Source organism: Temnothorax longispinosus, chromosome 12 (genome assembly GCF_030848805.1).
Source record: "Temnothorax longispinosus isolate EJ_2023e chromosome 12, Tlon_JGU_v1, whole genome shotgun sequence".
Lineage (NCBI taxonomy): Eukaryota > Metazoa > Arthropoda > Insecta > Hymenoptera > Formicidae > Temnothorax > Temnothorax longispinosus.
This window is the reverse complement of record NC_092369.1, coordinates 6,619,970-6,643,235: the sequence shown is the minus strand read 5'-3', so window position 1 is coordinate 6,643,235 and position 23,266 is coordinate 6,619,970. Positions and strand designations below refer to the sequence as shown.

Genomic DNA, 23,266 nt, shown 5'->3' with positions numbered 1-23,266 from the left:
TTTCAGTTTTGAAGTGAGATACTTTCTTTTATAACATTTTTTGTAACGCATCTGAATATCTGCGTATTTCATTAAAAAGTCCCGAACCGATCCTTCTTGACGATCAATACGTTTGATACCGATACGTCAAGTTTCTGCAGTAACGACTGACAGATGTTGATCAGCTGATAACCAACGTCGCGGTAGCGCAACATGGCCGCGCCCAGAGTCCAGTTTGTTTTCCACACACGTTTATCCTCTAATTAATGGGAGATTTAGTTAGCTCGTGATTTGTACGCACTAACGATTCGCTGGCAATGTACGACGCTCAATCTGGTGACGGATAGACATTGGATATTTGCGAAAAGTCTCTCGACGTCGAGCGTTTACCCTGAACTACGCTCGGTCAGGTTAGATCACATTTTGTATTGTGTACATATCCCGAGATGAATTCTCTCTACAGGAGTGTCTCGCGGACGAGGGGCGTGCACACCGGTTGCGCATTGCTCAGGGAGACCCCGCGGAATCTGAAGGGCAAGAAGCACAGCTCGCAGCAGTGGCTGGTGAGGCAGCTGCGCGATCCGTACGTGGAGATGGCGAAGCAGGAGAGCTACAGGTGCAGGAGCGCGTTCAAGCTCCTGGAGATCAACGACAGATTCAAGATCCTCAGCCCGGGTCTGACGGTCATAGATTGCGGGGCGGCGCCCGGCAGCTGGACGCAGGTCGCCACCAATCTGACCAACGCGCACGCCAAGAGAGAGGACCCCGTCGGCAGGGTGTACGCCGTCGACAGGCTGCCGTTCTATCCCGTGGAAGGCGCGACCATTCTGGGGAACATGGATTTCACGAGCGCCAAGACGCAAGAGGCTCTGAGCGAAATGCTGCGCGGGGACAAGGCCGACGTTGTCCTGTCCGACATGGCACCGAACGCGTCCGGCGTGAGGGAGATGGATCACGATAATATAATGTTACTCGCGTACGCCGTCCTGAGATTCGCGGTGCGGTTCAGTAAGGCGCAGGGTACGCTCGTGGTGAAAGTCTGGGACGGTGGTAAGGCGCAGGAGTTTGAAGAGAATCTGTCCAAGTTTTACGGTAGCGTGAAAGTGATCAGGCCTGACGCGACGAGAGACGAGTCGTCCGAGAAATTCTTCCTGGCTAGAGGGTTTAAGGGTCTCAAGACGAGCTGATACAGTTGATTAGTTTTTTTGTAGGTACGATATTTCAATTGTATAGGATACGCGTGGAGGATGGGTGGACAGGTTGTACAAATAAAAGAGCACGATAATTTGGTATCATACGGGCGTCGTATGCGATTCATTTTTCCACAACTCCTTTCACTCCGTTTATCTAACAGGCGGCCTTGCACAACACGACAAATGCAATATACATCGATATATTTCGCTATAAATAATACAATAAGATTTAATACACGATTAATACGCAATCGGGGACTGTGCTCTGCTGTTAACACTTATATTATTTATATTATGCCTACATTATGCCTCTATGCGTATATACATTTCTCAATGATAAAAATTAATATGTACACGAATCGACATTCAAATAGTACGAGAGACATTACACATCACATTGAGACGCACGTAGATCAGTTAGACTTACTGGCCGCACAATGTCAAGTATCGTAAAAATCTTTCGGCTTCGTTATCGCGTTCGTAGCAGGAATAACAAAAGCTGATTCGAAATGTCTCGATGCTTGGGACGGAGTCCCTGTAGCGTCCGCTATAATAAAAAAGCCGCGGTTATAGCAACACCGTGTGCAACAGATTAAAATGAAAGAAGCAAACTGTTAGACAATTTTAATATACGAGTGTTAACAGGATTTAGTAAATATTATTTGAGTAGAATGCTTAATTAGTATTATATTTGATGTAAACATTTCCCATATTTTTTAAGCTTTTCGATTTTAAGGGAAAGAAAGCTGTAACAAATTCCGGGAGTGTCATGCAATGACAAGTAATAGCACATTATTCTAAATTGATTGCCCAATATACGTCTAGGTCTAATAAAAATTAATTTACTTTTAAGAGAAGACTTTTACGATTTACGCATCAATAAAAATCATTGAAAGTATTCTACGTCGATTTATTATTAATATTATTCAAATAATAAAGAGTTTTTTAAGTATTCTTGCTTACTGCGTGTCACGTTATAACCGGAGCGTTCATTATAGCGGTATCGGTGACGATAATGTTGCCGTTAAGTCAAAATGCAATTTATCTTGCCTTGTGAATGAAAGGCAAGGCCGAATACGGCAAAGAAGTTTCATCGAAACTTTTCGACCACTGATTTTGCCTGTCTCGAGCGAAATCACCTTTGAAGCTATCGACGTGAAACAACGATCGATTAGGTCACACCAAAAACACTTATTCTACGCTGTGGGTTTGCTAATATAGATGTAATTCGTGATTGATTTGTAAAAAGATCTAACACGTTCGCGCACGCTTGTCGTTTATAAAATCGAGTGATTTAAGAATCTGCAAAAGGTCGTGTAATTCGAAGTGATTCGCTGGTCTTTCTCTACAGATCTTACAACGACGAGCACGAAATTGATGCTGCACGATATATTTTTTACTGAGCAACACGATTCTCAAAATTTCGTACGACCAAAAATCGACTACTCTATAATAACTGTAAAGATCAGTCTGTGCTTCAATAACACTTCCGTTAGTAAATGAGCTCGACGTATCGCTCGCGAGCTCGTAAACGCCGCTCATGTACCCTTATCTCGAAATTAGTGTTAACACTGACGAGTCTAATAACTATCTCTCTGCTGCACAGAGAATAAAGATTCATCAACGACATTTCGCACGAAACTTGGCTGAATTAATGACTATTTCACCATGCGATAGCCTAATCAGCGATATATTTTATATTAAGGATTTATTCGCATTTTCCCGCATTTTCGTCGCATATTTAGTATTCAATATGACGAAATTATTTATATCATGCGAAACATGACAAACTAATCGTTTAAAATAATAGAATTACGAAAAATAAAATAGTCATTATAAATAAAAATTTCATTACAAAATGATTGTTATATTATTACAATAATAAACATTGATAGTTAAAAATATAGAGATCCGGATATCGTACGTAAAATCAAATATGTGACGAAAGTGTGGATCATTATTAATTTCTACAGTCGAAAAAATGTAAAAAAATTACTCATAAAAAATTTTTAAAAGTTATTTCTCTCTCTCTCGGGCAGTGTTTCTTCTACTTTATTTTAGTGTATTCTGGTACCGTAGAAAATCTCAGCTTTCGTTTGCTTGTTTCGTAAATGTTAGCCTATAATTAATATTAGTTCGAACAAATCGATCCTCTCGATCGACTTTACCGTTCGAAAGAGCGACGTATATTTTTCATGCAATTCAATATTCGTTATCGCTTAGATGTAACGAGTTCGCAAAAAACATCCGACGCTTAGCAACTCGATGCCTTTATTTTGAAATGCACGATGCAGTTCGAACTTTCCGTAGAAAGCTGGACGTCTCATTAAAATTCGTTGTCGATTGCACAAATCTTTTACGTCAGCTACTTGCTATTTTCTTTGTCCAATGCTTATCATTATTAATTGCGCAGCATAGATATTAATACGCATCCTTTGTGAGATTTTCACCGAAAAAATCTTCCCAGATACGAGTTTAAAATCGCCAACACGATATGACGCAAATGTAATACATGTCTAAGTACGCTTCTTAAATTTCCTTCCGCTCTTAGCGAGTCCAGTTTTCTTCTCACACGGAGAATCGGGAAGGCAATACCAGGGAAGATAACTTAGATTCCGGATCACCCCTCCTGAGATCGTCGAAGTTTCCAACATATTTGCAACATATTCGCTGAGCAAAAAAAAATACTAGGCGCGATACACATAGTACCGCCGACTCTCGAACTTCTCCAACAGATTGTCGCGGAATATCTTCCGTCAACTATTCTCCTCATCGATCTTATTTCTTCGAAATCTTCGTACGATAGCGATCTAAACGCGGCGAACAATCCGCGAACTATCTCGACGCAATTTCGGAATTCTTCTCAAGTCATTTGACACAGTTCTAAACACAGTTCATTAAACCTTTCTTTCAAAGGAAAGCGACGTGAAGACAATTACATGCCGATTGGCGTTCTTCGCTTCTGCGTTGGCACCCTGCTCCTCGGCGACGTCTCCGTGAAGGGGCTCAACCTCCGCGACGATCGCCCCCGGAAAAATCGGTCGTGGAATTGTTTCTGGTCGTCGTCGGTCGCCTCGTCCTGATAGGGATACATGTCCGGATCCCTGATCAGCGGCATCTTACTCCAGAAACGCATCAAATCCGATCTCCGATTCTGCCTCTCGCTGGCCGTCGTCTGGATGTGATCGGGTTGCGATCGGTCCAGCTTCCAACTTGACGCCGTCAGATAGTAAATTGGTTTCTGACGCGTGGGTACGCTGCTCTTGGTGCTGGTGCCGCCGTAAGGGACGACGTCGTCCGCGAGATAGCGCGTGTTCTGCTTATAATTCTGACTGTGTATGCTGTTGGCTTCGTTAGACGGGAACCTCACGTAATTACTTTGTTGCGGCTGCCTTGGGTAATCGGGAAATCTCACGAAATCCTCGGTGGAGTCGAGATTCATCGTAGTCTGTTTGGAACTGCTCACCGGGACGTTTGACTGGGAGCCCTTCGAACTTTCCTGCAGCACGCTCTCTTTGGCGTCCGATCGTTTCTCGTTGATCGTGTGGATCTCGGTTATCGGGTCTTCCTCCGGCGAGTCGTACAACAGCGACTCGGACGAGGAAGGCGCAGTTTCCAGTTCCTCGTTCCTCTCATTCTCGATCCTCGTAGAGAGCTGCTCGGTTCGCTCGCGTCCGTTCGAATTGGTGGACGCCGCGCCGTGAGCGTCTTGAGAGAATACGACTTCCGGCACGATATCGGGATTCTTGCCGAACGATTCTTTGGAACCGTTCTCGCTATCCTTGACGATTTTTTCCGTCACGTCCGGCGGCGACTGAGTGGTGACTTGCAGTCTCTCGGTGTTCACGTCCAGGATCGTTGTCTCCAGAATGAAGTCACCGTCGATGCTGACTTCGCTGGAGACATTGCTCCCCGCCTCGTCCTTGTCCTCCGTAGGCGCGGAATCGTTAAAGCGGATCATGACTCGATCGCCTATATCGAGCATCTTCTTCTGTAGATCTGCGGTTCGATTTCGCTGCCGTTGATGACGATCGCGATCTAATCGCTCGATGTCTCGCGTGGGAATCGTCATGCCGGCCTCTCCATGCTTCAAGATCTCCTCACCTTCAGTCGAGTCTTCATCGTCCGGCACGTCCGTGCTGTATTGATAATCCCCGTCGTCCTCTTCCTGATCATAGATGAAATCCGTTTCCTGCGACTCGTTCGGCTTGGAAGTCTCCGGTGTTAATTCGTCTTCCGCGTATGTCTCGTTATCTCGTTGCTCATCCAGCGGATTCGACGTCAGTTGTTTCGCAGGTGGAAGCGCGGTGGAGTCCGGTGTCTCGACGATGATGCTGTCCTTCGTGGTAGTGTTCGAGGTGACGTCAGACATTTGCGTGATTTGCTCGGCGGTATCGTTTTGCGTCAACGACAGATCGTCCACTACGTTTGTCAATTTTGTAGGCGAGATCAGCAGCACTAGTGCGGGCGGCGTTTCAGTGGAGTTCTCCTCCCGCTTCTCCGCCATCGGGATGCTTTCTTCCGTACCGTCACTCGCGTTGACCCTGTTCACGCTTGAAGAGTTTAATAGTGGTTTCAGGTTTATCGAGATCTTGTAGTCCACTACTTCCGAGGAATTGGTATCGTTCATCTCCTCGATCAATTCCGCGATTGAAACTGTCGTTGGTGATTTCCGATCGATCTTTTCAACATCGTGAACACTGGAATTCTCAAGAAAAAACGCCGACTCCTCCTTGTCCAGGGTCGTATCGTTCTTCACTTCGTACAGAGTCGTCTCGTGCGGCTTTGTCTTCTCTTCGCTTCCCGTGAAGTAAGTATCATTGCGAGTCGGTACCGCGACCGGCTCGTTTGTCGAGAATATTTCGTCCAATCGGACGTTCGTCAATGGACGATTAATGTCGGGCACCAGAGGGATATTAAGCTGCAGGGGACCGGTCGATTTTTTCTGGTCATTCTTGGAGGCTAGCGCATTACCGAACATAATTTTGAGTCGCTCTAGAAGAAAGTTCTTGTGCGCGGTACCGTCAATGCTTATCTGCCTCTTCACGCACCTGCCCATCTCGTCCGCGTGATAACCCTCCGCGCAGGCGGGTAACACCGGCGCGATGAACACGCTCTTCGGCGTTATCCTTCGTAAAAAAGGGGCAGGGTGGTCCATACTGGGTTGGAGATTCTGTGCGTCCATCAGGATCGACCACCCTTCCCAGTGGTCGATCAGAGAGCCAATGTCCTTCTTTTTCGGTGTCGACGACGTCGCTGACGATGTTTCTTCAGGTACACGGATAGGCGCCAGTTCGCCACTGCAGATCATTCCGAGAAACAGTAAGACGGGGAACATTCTCCACCGAGAATGCCTTCGCCGTAGACTCAGCATCGTTTCGTCCTCGTTGCTTCTAATCGAAGCCTCTTCGCGGAATTCGGGAAATATATCTCGGAGCGCTCGTCTGGATTTTGCTTGTCACCTGTCCCTCGTTCTTGGAACCATCGGATCAGTCTGCCAACAGATAGGAAGATGAAATTAATATGTTTTCTATGCGCTTACACGTGTGGTGAGCGTTTAAGTGGTCGAGCGGAGAAATTAGCAATACGTTTGCGCAACGCGGCGATGAATTAACTTCAACCGCCAGGGCTTTCACTTAAGTAGCGGCTCATCCCAAGGAGCAATGTTAACCCAGTTTCTAATCTTAATAGACGCCACTTAGCCGGCAACGCGCGTATACCGGACGCATCGTTCCCCCGAGGCAATTTAGGACCGCGCGAGTTTCCACAGGAATTTCTCAGAATGTTGCGCATCTGCTTCGATCTCGTCTCTCTAAAGTCCCGCTAGAAATCCATCTGTCTCTACGAGTCATATGATTTGAATAATTAGAAAGAGAACTTCGAAACGACTGGTAATCATAGACCAGGGCGCAGCGTGACAAGCGGAAAAGAATAAGTCGACTATTATTGTCGAGTGAAAGTTGTTTTCGATCCTCTTGGAGCATGCTCGTAATGGAAAAATCACGGGATACACTCCTATCTCATCGCGTTCAGTGACATACTATGCCACAATAACATACGTGCCACAAATCGATTGCCGATTTTATCAACTTACTCGACCGCCGAACGTCCAATTAATCGTCGAGTTTACTGTGATAGTAACGATAAGCGAGAAAGGAAGAGCTATACAGCTGAAATATGTCCATCAGGCGAATATGATGGTCTGCGGGAACATGTGTAAACCGACAGCGAATCTTGGACGCGAATCATATAGCAGAATTATACCATAATTCAGAGAACATATAAAAGAAAATTTTAAAGATATTTTAATATTTAAATTAAATTTAATTTTATTTAAATATTTAATATAAGTATATTATATTATATAAAGAGATAATTGCAGACTATAACTTGTCATACGTTTTATTGCACAATCTATATGCGTCGGTAGAGAAAAAAAATCAGAACGTAGCGCTCATCTGACGTCCCCCATTTCCGCTCTTCAATTACTTTTATATCTCGCTTTTAACCGAGACTTCCGCGTATAAAGCGTACGTAAAAGGATAAAAGGATAATTAAACGTAGGCAATTGCATCGCGTGATACCGCCGTTTGTATTTCTCGGAGGTTTCGAGAAGTACAATGTGTTTCGGCTTGTTACTAGGCACTGACACGTTACCGTTCGCATATATCCTTAAAAGGCGTGCGCTGCAAAGTGCGTGCCTCATATGCCGGCTGGATAATGCGCCTGCGAGTGTGCGTACACACAGCGAGGAAAAGTGAATGCACGCCGATCTGTTTTTACCGTTACGCAGGCACGCCGGGATTATGTCTGCTTCGTGAATAAGACGTACAAATACGAGAATCGACTTCCCGATCGTTTACGTGTCGTCGCCTCGCGGGAATACGCGCCGCCGTCTTATTCCAGGGGTCTTCTCGCCTTCTATTTTCAGTAGCAATAACAGGAGCGACGCGGATACTTTATAGCGTTGCGAATGAGAAGCCGCGAAATGTCGTATATCTTATTGTTAGTTCATACCGGGGGTAATTCTTATCGTTGACTATCTCGAGATCGGACAACAGAAGAAATTTCTGCGAAATATATGTAGTAGTTAGAGAGGCGCGCGTTCTTTGGAACTTCTCTTCCGCCTGGTATAGTTCTTAACAAAATAAATGTGACGGTGCGTGCAATCTAGATCAATTTTTACCGTAAGAAACGCACGCGTCGTAAATTATTCGTTTCCGGTGAGAGAGAAACGAATGCATTACTTGCGGGAAGCTTATCCCGAGAGTGTTGCGAATCCCAGCGCGGGGAAACGCTGAAGAAATTTAGAGAAAAGGCAGATATACCAATTGACACGACCGCGACGTGTCCACATCACGCGGCGAAGGTATAGGGCTTAAACGACTCAATTTATGAACATGTCCCGATGCAAGATGTAAAATACAGTTTCCTGCGAGCGTGCCCGTTAGCATTCCAAAAAGTTCAACGCGTCCCACCGGGCACTGAAATTGACGCCATAAAATATAAACGCGCGCAACGACCGTAGGAAGATTGAATGTCTTTCGCGCGACCATATTTATCAGGCTTTCCAATCAACGAAAGTCGATGCGTTAACATCGAGGTAAATGTCAGTAGACAGCGGTAGGAAGCGCCCATCGTCTGGCTTTACCCGTTTACGATGTTACCTCGCCGCCTCTCGCGCAATAATTTCACCGACGACGACGGAAAACGCGATTTTCCGCGCTCGGCACGATATTGACAGCCCAGAGAGTTGGATTAACGCTCGGTATCGCCGATGCCGATATACGTTCGGAACGGAGACGCGGAATATTTTGAACGTGAAACACCGATAATCGTTATCGCGCGTCGGGACCATATGTCGATATGACGGGGAAAAAGACCGCCGGTGGTATGATTTATGCGAGAACGAATTAAGTACTCTCGTACGTACGTGCCTCCCGAGATAGACGTTGCGAGATATCGGCGCCTTCTTTCGGAACGATCCTATCCCGCGACGCGCAACATAAGCAAGTGGAAGTGTTTCTGTTAAGCGAGCTGTAAGGGCGCTCGATTGCAGCCGATCGCGGTAAGATCACTAAACTAGAGTACTTATCCTCTATAGCCTATTTCAGCTACAATCGCTAAATCGGTCCAGCGTATTTTGCTAATAAAAGGCCGCGACACGCTGTCGACGCTCATGCACGAACATGTTAATACTAGCAGAAAAATCTTGCTGAATTATTTCTTTAGCGAACTCTTTGGCGAAAATTAAAACGGAATGTCAGAGTGAGAACGAATTAAGTAAACAGATAAGTGAACCGTTGTTTAGAAAAATAATTTTGTCTAATATCAGACAATATTATTGGAAGGAAGAATAATGAACGTACTCACGCAGTATAATTTCCCGGCGATCTCGCGGAAGATCGAAGCAAACTTGAATAAAAAGACCGAATCTTCGGCTTCGCCCGACGAGGTTGCGTGCGCGTTCGTTTGCTAAACAAAACGTGCAACGCGCGTAGCCGAAGAGGAAAATAAAAAATATGGCAGAAGCGAGTATATCACGTTTAATGCCGCGTGGCGCGTACGAACGCAAGCGCGGTAATCCAGCTGTAAATTCAGTGATTCGGGATAGGGCGAAATAAAATAGTGTGTCCAAAGTTCTTGCTTGCCGGACACGATATTGCTCGAGGTCACCGAAAGAGAATTAACGGACGCGAAGCGACACTTTATGCGACCGTCCGTCGTAACGGCACGAAGGATCCCGAGTGCGTTATCTCGCGAAAATATCGCGCTTCTATACGTGCTTCTATATATAAAGAACGTTAAGCCTAATAACATCGAACTCAAGCCTGCCGCGAGAGAAAAGATCGGATGTCGATGAGACTTTTTCGAGATTCAGCTCCGACTGTTCGCCGTCCATGCGCCAAAGCTCTATTCTGTCACATTTTGGCTCCCTGCCTCTTCGATATTATTCGTGTTATCGAGCACAGCTCGAGTGAGGAATTAATGAGAATTTTATGGCGTTTAATTTGCGCGCATATTAATTAATAGTTTCCGGCATGCGAGTGGAAATGTTTACGGAATGTCAGATCAAAAGCGTAAAGAGATAACGGAGCGATATTTATGACCAATCAAGAGTTTCTCTTAAAAATAAATTTATTTACAGAGCACTATCTGATTTTATAATGCATCCAAAGTATGATTATAGGTCTGGTTATATTTATTGACTGTTAATTCTTTTTATCTTATGCGTTTTAGACGTGTCGATTATTTTGCATATACAACTATATATATATATATATATATATATATATATATATATATATATAATGTTTTATGGCAGTATATAATTTCACTCGTTATATTACACATGTTTTTTGATAATTTCCTGGATGTGTTTTCGTGAACCGTTCTGCCATTCGAATTCGAATACGTAGCGCAATAAAAATACCGGCTCGGGAGAAAGTTTTTTATATTTTATAGACCGGGGGCACGAGAGTAAAGAATGGTTCGGCGATGATTGTTCATGCATTCCGACGAGTACTTAGGTCGTTTCACTGATAGCTGATGACGAGAGTATTTCCTACGCGAGCACGCAAGCAATTCGTTATCCGTTTGTCAATGACCAACAACTTTTATTGCTCATGTACTTGTATTGCTCACCAACCGCTAAGCGTTTCTGTATCGGAAGCTTTCTCCGATAGGGTTGTATTTTCGACGAAAAGGGAGAACAAAGGGAGATAGAAAACGAGGGAGAGGGAGGAATGCTCGGAGAATCCGTTAATTACGCTTCAACGTTTAGGAGATTATAATTAAACGATAACGACGTGGGCACTATAGTCAATTTCAACGTGACGTTGATTGGCCAACAAGATTATTGACCGGTAGAAAATTGATTCAATTATTCAGCGTTTATGAATTCCGTTGTTTAAATCTTTTAAGCCTTAATTGCAGCCAGATATTCAATCAAATACTGATTGAATTGAAAAAGATTAATTATGAGCCATCTAACTGCGCGGTATTTCTTATTATTTACGCTTTTCTTATAAAAGCGTTTTCGTTATACTGGCATTAAAAATTTTTCTCCAGATTTTTCTTTAGACTTTCTTTAGGTTTTTATACATTTTTTCAGCAAATATGGCAGGAGCGATCTAGTTAAAAGCAAAAAATTCTGCATTTTTTCTTCATTTAGGAAAGAAAAAGTATTTTATGCACAAGAAAGAGATACGTATATTAAATTTTTTAACTTACAAAAATATTATATAAATATTCCATAAATACAATTAAGTAAAAAGTATTTTAAAGTTTAATAATTAATAAGAAATTAGCACGCAACACAATCTGAAATACATTACGTGTGAAAAAGGACTAATAAGAGCGGTGCATTAAAGATTTCTCCTAACATGCATTATCACACAATTCGCACCATATCCACTACAATTATCCGCGTCAATACGACCATTAAATTTTTCCGAGCCGCGAAAACGTCTGTTGCTTTAGCGAATCTGGCAGTAAAGAATGATTAACCCTTCGCGATCCGAGATAACGTTGAGAAATAGGTCGATATCAAGCATTCTGCAATTATTTGAACGTCATTGGTCTTGCTCAGTACTACAATTTTCCTCTAGTTTCCGAATTTTAATACGGAAAACCTGAAAAGTAGTCTACGAATTGTAATAACTAATTGCTTTACGAGAACGTTCATAAAAATCTACGTAAAACAAAATATAGATTGAAAAATAGATGTATAACATATGTATTATATGCGAAAAGATATAAAGATAAACGTTTTTATTACCATCGCTTATATTGTAAGCAATATCTATCTTGATACAGAACCGCGCGAAGGGTTAAAGACATACTTTAGTATCTTGTGACAAACCGGCTGTAAAGATCCATCAGCTTTAATCTTCCCGCCGCCACCGACACAGAAAACATCGTGTATTTGTCTTGCGTCTGCTCTCATAATCCATAACACTAACATTTACACTCCGGCGCTCCAGATGCGTTAATTATCACTCGTGCCGAACTTCTCTTGCTCGGATTACACTCGGGTTTTTTTTCCTAGGCAATCTTTAAAAATAGAATAATTTACTAAGATATAAAAGATAATCGAGTAGCCAATAAATAAATTCTTGAAGTAAAAGTGATTCTATTCTTTTTAAGAATGTTACAAATTAATCTAAAAAGTAATATAACACAATTGATACACAGTCGATACAATTATTGTCAATTTAATCATTAAATAAAGAAGATCCGTTAAAGTTTGTGGCATATTAAAACTATATTTCTTTAACTCATAAATCTTATCGAAATGGCGTAATGACAGAGAGATACAGTGAAAAACAATAATCCTTAGCCAATCTCAGATCATGTTTACTCGACTTGATTCGTGTTGTTTGTATATGTTTCGTCGAGAAGGAGAGATATATATAAAGTGTCTGTGTATTTTCTTAATATGGTTCATTATGTCGTGACGCAATTGCTCTCGGAGGCTGCGCACAATTGCAGAGTGATGTTTCAAATGCATCAATTGCACGCCTCGCATTCGGGTTACTCAAAGCGGATAGCGATTGCGCCGCATTGTACACACTTCGAAGAATACTACGCATATTATTTATCATATCTCGATAGTTGTTGTGAATTTTTTGCAAAACGCGAGCATTAATTTTTAACTCAATGTGTATTGTGTGTAACTGATATAATGCGGTTATGGTAGTTATTAAAAAAAAAGTTAAATATTAAATTAAATATTAAATATTTTAAGCAAAAAAAATTCCGCATAAAATCTTTATTTAAAAAGGAAAAAAATATTTTATGCACGAAAGAGATAAACACACTAAACTTTTTAATTTGTATAAATATAATATAAATTAATATTATATGTAAATATAATATAAATATAACTAAGCGAAAAGTTAACGGCATGTTTTACAATTTAGTTGAAATAGCGAAGTTTTATTTCTCTTATCTTTAATTTTGACGAAAGTGATTCGAAAATTTCGACGAGAAGTTGCCAAGTCTAAAATGCCTATTTAATATTTTTGTTACAGTTGAATCGCGTGATCACAAATATGTTAAGAAATATGTAGCTGAAAGGAACAATAAATCTGGTATACACCGTGTAGAAAATTATATAGCCGGAGAGTGCAGGGGTTTATTCCGAGTTACTATTCTCAGTCGGTTTAAATGGCCTCGAGATGACCAATGGTGACCGCGTCTTCTTCAGCTTTCGTCGTTCCTCTCGCGAACGACGTCCATGCTCGAATCTACGATGATTCACTACGAGTTGACCTCTCCCTAAATAACGCAACGCCGGCAGAACGAATTCAATAACGCGAAGCAATGAATCCTCACGCTCAGATTATTCTGAGGTACAATCAAGACGCCGCATTTCAGTAGCTGAACACTTCAGCGTACGATAGCCGCGCGCTCGTACAACTCGAATAATTCTTTTTCTCTTAGAGGTAGATATCCGTTTTCATAAAACTTTAAATGGAGCCATCGTATTTTATTATAACTCAATGCGATTTCGATTGCGAGATGAAAAGCCGAGATGAAAAGAGCACTCGATTAAATTACTAAAACCAAGCTCGACTTCGCGTTAGATAAATGGTACTAGCAGAAACCACAAATCTGTACACGCGTGAATATAATACGGTGTAGCTAGAATGTGAGAGTAGCGGTCTTTCGAAACGACAGCTCTAAGCGCATTCCTCGGGATTGTAATCTCGGCGTTTCTCGGGTGATTAGTAAATCCGCGTCTCTCTTGATTTCTCCCGTAGCAGTTCTCGACCACGTTCGGTGACAGAGAGCATTAAGAATAAGTCAACTATTAAAGACTTGGTATCAAATATCAGCAACAAATGCGTGATCTACTTGCAAGTATGTCTCACATTTCATCCTCTTTTCGCGATAAAGTTAAGTGATGCTCCAGACGCGCTTTATCTAATATTACGCATTCTATTCAGTCTGCATTCATCGGTTCGTTGCATATCGCAGGTATATTGTGTATATAGGTATACATACGTTTAAAAATAGACGGACTGGAACTTCTGTTGTCAATAAGATTTAAGACACGTTTTTATAAAAAAAAATTTAACAATTTAACTCTTTAATTCTTACTACCGGCAATCGCGATGATTAAAAATAAATATCGAAATAGTCTTTAGTCAAACAAAGCAATCTTTAGTTACAGTAATAGTTTACAAACTGAATATAAAATCATAACTTTACATTTTCGAAAATCTAAAAGTTCAACTGAAAGTTTCAATAGAAACTCACATTCACACATTCGCGTTTACGTTCCCACTTCTCAGGTAAGTTTCAGACAGGGAATGTAGTGTCCTCCGAATAAAATTTCGTCGAAGGAAGCATGTATCGAGGTCATAAATCGCGCGATAGAACTCTGAAAGTGCGACACGAGCGTTTCCGAGACACCCCGTAGCCGAGACTCTCGGGTACGAGAGTCGCACAGCAGGTGTATCTCCGCTAAGATTCCCCTACATCTCCGACGGCATGCACTTTGTCTGGTCTCGTACGTATCCCGGAGCCCGATGCGTCCCGGCTGAGTTTATCTGAGTGCAGTTTGACCGTGGCCGTACATACATATATATTTCAGAGCGTATCTCTTGGCTTCGGTCCTGCTACATAGCTGTATCCTAGCTCCGATACATCTCATACCCGATGCACTCCGCCGACCGAACAACTACCATTTCTTGCGTACTTGTTGCACGAGTGTTGTTCAATCGAGTAGCTTTCGCTTTTTCTCGCGCGACTGAATTTTCACGACGGACTTCTATACGGGATATCCACGCCGGAGTAATCGGTGCCTTAGATCACGCGTTATCTCAAACTATACAAATACTATAAATGTTGGCTTAAATGTTAGAGCAATGTCTATTAGTCAGTTATTTTAGTCTTCATATTAATAAATAAATAATAATTACCGAAGATGTATTTATAAATAAATAACCTTTCTCGTTTTATTATTTGTGATTTTATTTAAAAGGTTTTTATTAAAGTCTTTTATATACGACATCGAGAGTGGAGTAAACGGGTAGACCGTCAGACCTCGCCGATAATAAAATAGAGAGAGACTCATATTTAGATTCATATTTATTCAATGTTATGCAAAAGCATCTCTTTTGCACTTGACACGTGTAAAACTTTCCGACTTTTATCTGAGGCGGGTTGTTGGTTGTCAGTACATTATACATCAAGAGAGCTAGAGTAACTAAGTTGACTGGCTCAACCTGTCGAAACAAATAAGCCAAAAAGAAAAGATTGGACTATGTATTTATTCAATTGTGAAAAAAATATCTCTTGGAACTTGATATATGTAAAATTCGCCGAGCGATTCGACTTTTTGCTACGAATCCGAAATTTCGTCATATCACCGCGAAGGCTGACCGGCTTGTCAGCAGTGAGAGGATCGTATCCTGGCAGGCGCGGCCAGCTAATGTAATTGGCGCGCGATTAAACGAGGAATTAAGCTCGACGCTGCTTAAAGCGAAGGCGATACCGTAATTCGCCGCGCGGCTACAGGACGGCCTCGCCCGCCGCGATTCGAACTGTTAGGCTTTTAATAAGACGCGAGCGGGATTTTCTTCGAAGCGACGAGCAGATGTGACATACTTTTGGCCCGATATTCGACTTCGTGTGACCGTGCTGGGACAATGAGTGATCATTGATTTAATAGGGATAGTCAATAATCACGCGAATCTCAACATTGGCAAAGATGATCAGAATTGAGAGCATTTAAATTGCTCTGCTGCAGGCTATAATGGCAAGTAGCATCAAGGAATCAATAGCTATGCTTAATGGGCAATTTTGAGGACACTCATACATAAAAAGAAGAATACTGCTGCGAAGGATAAATAAGAAATTTTACAGCTCAAATTACTAATGGAAGTAATGAATGGTTCTTAAGTAGGACATAATGATTTTGAGAGAAAAAAAGTTATATGTGGCACACAACCTGGACGTAATATCTCTCCCAATAATTTCATGAAAGTATCTTTCTCGCGCATGTCTTGTGCTCGGTATTATTTCGTCGCAAGGTCAGAGGCAGTTCATCGAAAAGTGACTAAATCGCTCGTTGATATATCTACTTGTAATACGAGACGTCCAATGCGCCCGCCACTTTTGTTTATGGATCGTCGTCAGAATTATAAGACAATAATTTTTTTCTTTAAGTTATACCGTCTTGTGTCTTCTGGTGGTGCGTTCACCTCGAATCCGAATATCGAAGTTGGCTCCGCGCCTGGAATATAGAGCGCTCTTCCTGTTTATCGCATCATTTATTATCTGTCATAATATATTTCTGCTCGTTGACCTTCATTTAGGCTATCACGACGAAAATCCCCGGGAGCATCGTCTCGGCGTCTCGCGCACGTGTGTAGCGTATAAACATGAGATAATAATTTTTATATTTATTACCCAAAATCATTTTAGTTGAAGCCGGCTATCGTGTTCGGGAGAAGAAATATCTGCCTCGAAGAGACGTTTCATAAAATATTTCACATACACACACAATCGCGAATATCTCCAGGAAACTTTCAAATTTAAGATTCAAACGCGTTCAAACGCTTTATTTCGCAGCGCGGAAAATACCGAGTTTTTCTACAAAGCATCATATTATCTCTCCCATTCTTTCCGTTCTCTTCTCATTCTTCCTTTTATACTCGGCGTCTCGTTTCTCAGAAATGTATCACATCGTTGCGGGGGATCGCCTCCTTTCATTCCCGCGCGCGTTTTCTTCAGCACTCATTTAATCTTGTATGCGCTAGATTTACTCTCAGTGCGTTAATACACACGCAGCGTTGGGGTTGTGTACGTGTTACGTATCGTTCGCTCGAGTCAAGCCATACATATATACATATATTTTTCGTTCCGATCTCTCGCTTTGCCGCTGCCGCGGGCCGGTTGCGTTTGTGTCACGGGGGAAAAAGCATCGTGCGGCCGAGTCTCCGCTCCGAGAGATTCAGCGGGGTCAATGAATCTGATCTGGAAAGCGGCGATATATACACTCGCGGTGGCTGAGCTCGTGGGAGCCGCAGCCGTGGGGAACTACGCAGCCGCGACCTCGAGGCCTGCTCTCCCGGAGGCGGCGGCGGTGGCGACGGCGGCTTCTGCTCCCTTCTTCTTCGTCTTCTTCTTCTTCACCGTCTTATTTTTCTCACCGCCGCCGTCGCTGCACCATCCCGCCGACGCCGACGCGCCGAGATGGAATCATATGCTTGCGAACTCGCTCGTGCGTCGTTTCGTGCGCCCTCAAAGGGGATTCCCGGTGTCGATATTAGAGAAGCAAGAGATAATATATCTCAGTAAAAGAAATTAATTACATTGTAGAAGATAGAAAAATGTCCCTCGATATGTTAAATATTTCAAACTCCGCTTATTAAGTTTTTACCAATTTACGAGTATTTTATCACCGATAAAACCGTAGAACTTGGGGTTCGAAACGATTATAACCGTTTTATGTGTCAATGCAGCGAAACACCCTGTATATTTCCTGCGTTATCATGCTCGCCGCGGAAATCGTGTTCGGAGGAACGTGTCGGAGTCCGCCCGCGTAGAAGCTTCGAAGTCGCGGAGTCCGTGACATATCGCGTGCGCGACTCGAAGGTCCGCAACGGGAATTCCAGTACATGTTTGCAACATGTCTGGCTGCCGTCCAAGGAGGTTGGAAAACGCACCGGTAATAATCGGCACGGCCGAAAGTTCGTCCGAGTCGTATAAGAATTGAGGCTCTGGCATGTCGCCAAGCTCGCTACTACGCACAGAAATTGACGCTGTCTCCGATAACGTTAATCGTAGACACCTGCTCCCGAGGCTGACTTACGAGTCTGGACTGCTGGATCATGTGGCTTCTTTCTCCGCGGCTCTCGCGGCTTAAAGTATAAACGCCAGTCCAGTTAGAAGTACTCGAGGAAAATTGTCTGGAAAACTTTCGACCAACTCCGTACTGCAAAGACCTCTTTTACAACAAAATCCGGCAGTGCAGTGTAATAAAAACTTATTCAGTTCTCATTTATTAGTAATAAATATTAGAATTAAAGTAAAGTTAATATATATTTTTTTATTTGTCTCATTCTTAAAAGCGATCGAGTAAGCAAATAATTCATATGGTATGATCGTGTAATCTTAGGCAGTATATTCACTTTCTAAAGAAAACATAAAATAAGATACTAGATTTTCCTCGAAAACGCACACAATAAATAATTCGAGACAACATTTGTTCTCGGTGTTAAATTCTGCAGACGGCGGAGATGTTAAATCCGAGCGTCGCCGTCGTCGCGGGGCGTCCCTTGCCATCGCCGATATGCTGTAAAAATATATTTATATGACGCGCGATCGCTCGTGTTGGAAGTACATGAAGCGAAGAGAAAAAGCGTGCCGAAATTTATCGCGACGGCTCGACGTCGCCGTATCTCTCGTCGGTTCGTAGAGATCGGATCGAATTCGCCTTCAGCACCAGCCTCCGAGCCCCTGAGCTCTTTCACGCTCGCTATCGGGTCTTTCGAAATTATGCTGAGGGCACGTCGCATTATCACGAACCTAGGCCAGGTAACAAAGCTGACTTACAGCACGCGAATATTACAAGTTTCTAGAAGAATATTAGTTCCTATATTGAAAACTTTTAATGCAAGCTGCTCCCCCGTAGATATAACTGGAAGCGAACAATTAAAACTTTGAGAAGTCGTGCAAATCTCGATTGTTATAGGTAATACTTGAGAATTGGAAGGACAGATTCATTCCTTCTTCAAAACGACAGTCCTTAGCGTTTTCTCAACAGAAGATTTCCAAGTGAGAATTATAAGAAACTACATCATCATGCGAAGATACATCATCTCCAAGGTTGCGAGCGTACGTGTCTTCTTCAGATGGTTGAACGTTCTTGAAAAACCGAGGTCTCCGCGCAAATCGCCGATCATGCGCGTTTTGCAATCATCTCCGCTACGCGCGAGTCAGCAATTACCTCTCACATTTGAAAAGGCATCGATATCTTCCCAATGACATTTTCAGGACATCTAAGTATATTTCGTCTCTATTACTCTTGGCAACGAGACGAGAGAGTGAATGATTTTTTCCAGCGCGTCGCAGCAGGTGACATTAATATTCCTTAAATGCTTCGAGTGTAATAATACCAAGCATCAAGGATTCGCCGTTAATCAACAACTTTGTATTATTGCTGTCGTACTATTTCTGCGCGAAGTACCCAGCCGACGCTGGTTTTACGACGTGCCGCCACCGCCGGCGCATCCTGCAAAGTCTAGCGTTATTCCAGCTTGGAGAATGCATTACGAAGACGTTTCTCACTGACAGGAAACAATACGAGCCGTAGATAAGAAGCTTACACCTTGCCTCTACACGCCGCACCACTCGCTGCTCTTCCTAACCGAGAAACCGCGTTTGTTTTCTATCGAAAATAAAAAGTAGGAGAAACGCTAACAAACGCGTCTAGTAAAAACATAATCTTGATAAGCATCACTGATGAGCTGTGCTAATTCACAAGCAACTCAATAAGTGTCTTAATTTATATATCATTGATAGGCGGAAAAAGACAGCCAGTCAATTACAATCTTTATTCGTCATTTCTATTTGTTCATCGTTCTCCGTCGTATATCTAGGACGTTGCGTAGAAAACAATGTCCGTTACGGGATGACAAAAAAATGCAATATGGTATAACGATGTCAGATATATAATAGCGATTCCATACCTCGTTATACTTTTCGAGCTAGTATCTCATTTTTTGGCGATCGGCCGGATCCATTCGTGCTCTCCTCTGGTCTGCGATACCGGTTGCTTGATTGACTCCTGGAAAATCGAGCACAACGTTTGCATTTCTTCCAGGAAGTCAGTCATCGCGGCACGAAAGGAACGTTCGTGGAAGAAGGTGAGAAGCGGGCGTGATTCCGGCGCACGAAAGAAGTATAAAATTGTATTTAGGGCAACTCTTATTACGCGCGTCGCGTCGCTGGCGCTAAAGAGATTAATTGCACGGGTGCACAATCGACAGATTATCGAGATTTACACATGTGCTGAAAAATCACCGAAAGAATCGATAAGAATATATAATTAAGCAATTTTACATTGTTCTATCGACTTGTCTTCTTATTCGATGCAAAACGCTATAATTTTATTTGTATAAAAAGACAGTGTTCAGGACGGGTACAAGAAGCTCGACACGTGCTTATTTTACCCTTTATTCTTTTTTATTAAAAAAGAGAAGCAAGTCCATTTGACTTGCCGCCTTATTTTTGTATGAACCTGCCATAACGGATCCCGCCATTCCCGCCGTTTTGTCGCAAGAGCCGTGCTAATTTCTCACTGAAGTTAACGTTTTTACTCGGTTCGGGGGGTAAAAACAGTTTTGTCGAACGGCGAAGCGTAGAAAATGACGCGTGTTTTGGAATCCGGGGGAGAAACCCGGCGTCTATTCCTTTGTGTGTCCTATACGCTTGCTGTTTAAAAACGTGACTCGAACCGGATTTCTAAATCCGTTCGACAACTGGCTATATTTAGAATCAAATGTCTTTTTCTCGGCATGACCGCGGCACAGCTTTTTTTTCTGCCTTTCTGACAGGGTCCTCATCTCGCGCGGCTTTATCTCGGCGCCCGCTTGTTCGAACGAAAGGATAGGAGGTATCGAGACGCGGCGGCGGCTTGTAAAAACCCGCTTACACGCACCGAAATGACTTTCGTCCCGTGAAAATTATCCGTCGAGCCCATCATTCACTGCTAAAGAAAGATTCTCGAAAATTTCTCTTTCACTTCATGTAGCTGTTGTTAAATAGTGGGTGCAAAGTAAAATGATAACTTAATTATTCAGTAACTTAATGTTTCTCCTACATATATTATTAGTAATGAATTTAGAGAGATCCTGTGCGAGATTGTTCGGGAATTGAAATAAACACACCGAAGACGTGTTTTCCATATGATACCGTTAGGAGTACCGCGATTTTTAGCAACATTTTCTACCGTCTATGGGAAGCAGATAAACTTTTCACGTTGCGGTTTAACGATATCTCGATTATTCCGCGAATGGCAAAGATCTCGCGGCAGGTATTCAGATTATGCAAGCTCTGGAACAAGTGATCGGGCTCAACGGGCCGCGGCGAGCAATGAAGACAAAGAAGTTCAAGGCAAATTGAAAGTAGAAATGAGACTCCGTTACTACGCCGACCTGGAGCAGCGAATTGCATTTGTATGGGACTCCTTGTACATGTATCGGCGCGATTCCGCAGAAAACCGACACCGTGCCATTACGAGGCTATTATGAAATAAGAATATCGCTCGACAAAGACCAATAATTAAGCGCTAACTTGTGGTTAATATATTGTTAATCACGAGTTGGTGCTTGATTATTCATTAACATAATTGTTAAAATAAGCATTCAAAAACCGTTTCAATATGGATAAATCCACATTTGTTCGTAAATGAATGTGAAACGAACGACGAATGCGAACGACAATCTTCGGAGCGCGAGTTCGGGTTTCAGAATACGGTCCGCAGAATGTGAGAAACGAGACGAATATCGGCGCTTTCTTCAGGCTCGACAAAACATTCTTGCCCGTTGAGCTGTGAACCTGCCTTCTCAGATAAATCGAGTCTCATGTTGGCATCGGTGTCGGCATCGAGCGATTACGAGCGTCGCACATCTTTGCATACACGCGACTTAGGAATTTTACCTAACCCTCGTAATGTTGGAATTCTTTAGCGAAGGGAAGGACTCCCCTCCGAGGCAGGCACGTTCCCATTTTATGGGAAATAATGTATTCTACTCCGCCGGATTCTCGGTCACCAAATATATTTCTTAATCTCTTTTTCTCGACGATACGTGTGTGTGTGTTTAAAAGAATGCACTTGGAGTATTCAGGATATTTATAGAATGCACTTTGACTATCTTTCCGTTATAATCTTTATTTTGATGTCGCTAGAATTAATCGTTCAATTACGAACGATTAAGGAATCGAGGATTTTAATTGATCTTTATATGTTACAATATGTGATAAAACCTTATTTAATTAAAATTCCAAATAAACAACAAAACTTTCTCGCAAGATATTTATTGCTGAAATTTCAAAAATCGCAAAGCAATGGTAATATGAGTCTCTAATGAAGTCAGATGTATCATCTCGAGTTTCGATGAAGAGGTTAACAATTAATTCGTTAAATTCATACTGCCTGTACCGCGTAACGTCGCGTCGCGAGACATTATTCTAGGAACACGCGAAATTACAATCGTTTCATAACCGGGAAAGATTAATAAATTATCACGATCGACCAATTAGAAAAATATAGTGCAACACGTTCGCGAACACGCTCCAAAGTGTATCACGAATCACGAATCGTGCATAGTCTAGCGCCAGCTTTAGATGAAAAAGAAAGAAAAAAGAAAATGAAGTCGGGGCGGCGAGTTAACGCGCCCGGATCGCGGTATTATTTGACGGTAACTTCATCATCGTCGTCGTTGTCGAGGGATCGTCGGCGGCAAACGCAGCACGGCACGCGGGAGGACCTTGAGGCCAACTGTCTCGCTTTGATAGCATCAGCAGTGTTTCGTGTAAACTAATTAATCGGCGCGGTGCTGAGCACGTCGTAAAATAAAGTCGTATATTATCTGTTCGCGCGATTGCCCGACTTTATCGCGAGTTATATTTCCGCGAGTCGCGGCGCCTGCAGCCGCGCGCGCGCGAGCCGAGGGAGCGAGCGGAGAGAAGCGCGGAACGATCTCCCGGGTCTCGGATACGTTATTCGCGATAAATTACGGCAATCCGCGATGCGATTCGGTCTCGATCGGGAAGAAGAACGAGCGACGGGAGGGAACGAGCGACAATACGAGGCGGCAACGTCGGGAGGGATCCTCGGATTTATTACGGCCCGGTCGGCGCTAAAGACCGGCGCGTGAGATAATAAAAGCGACGCGAGGCGGGAGAACGAAATTTTTTAACGAGAAGCGGCGACAGTAAAATCGCGTTTATCGTCCGCGTTCGCGCGTGATCCCGGTGGCAGAGAACGATCAGCTTAAAAGAGCGCGGTATAAAATCCACAGGAAACTGGTTCGGCAAATCGTCAACTTCCGATATTTCGCCTCGCGCGCGCG

The 23,266-nt window shown here is 42.9% G+C and overlaps 2 protein-coding genes across 3 annotated transcripts in view; one reads left to right on the top strand and one right to left on the bottom strand.

Moving 5' to 3' along the window:
- Positions 1-161: 161 nt before the first annotated feature.
- Positions 162-1,276, top strand: Mrm2 (Mitochondrial rRNA methyltransferase 2). The gene has a single exon (XM_071795918.1). It carries the CDS (start codon positions 426-428, stop codon positions 1,164-1,166), a length of 741 nt encoding a protein of 246 aa, XP_071652019.1. The 5' UTR covers positions 162-425; the 3' UTR covers positions 1,167-1,276.
- Positions 1,262-23,266, bottom strand: part of LOC139823402 (uncharacterized) — a 42,946-nt gene continuing 20,941 nt past the window's right edge. Inside the window, exons 2-3 of one of the 2 annotated variants that reach the window (XM_071795912.1) lie at positions 19,880-19,977; positions 1,262-6,666 (exon numbers count right to left, since the gene is read on the bottom strand). In XM_071795912.1, coding sequence (XP_071652013.1) covers positions 4,108-6,546 — 2,439 coding nt within the window. In that variant the 5' untranslated portion in view covers positions 6,547-6,666; positions 19,880-19,977 and the 3' untranslated portion in view covers positions 1,262-4,107. The remainder of the gene's footprint in view (positions 6,667-19,879; positions 19,978-23,266) is intronic. The other variant, XM_071795913.1, reaches the window with a different exon arrangement.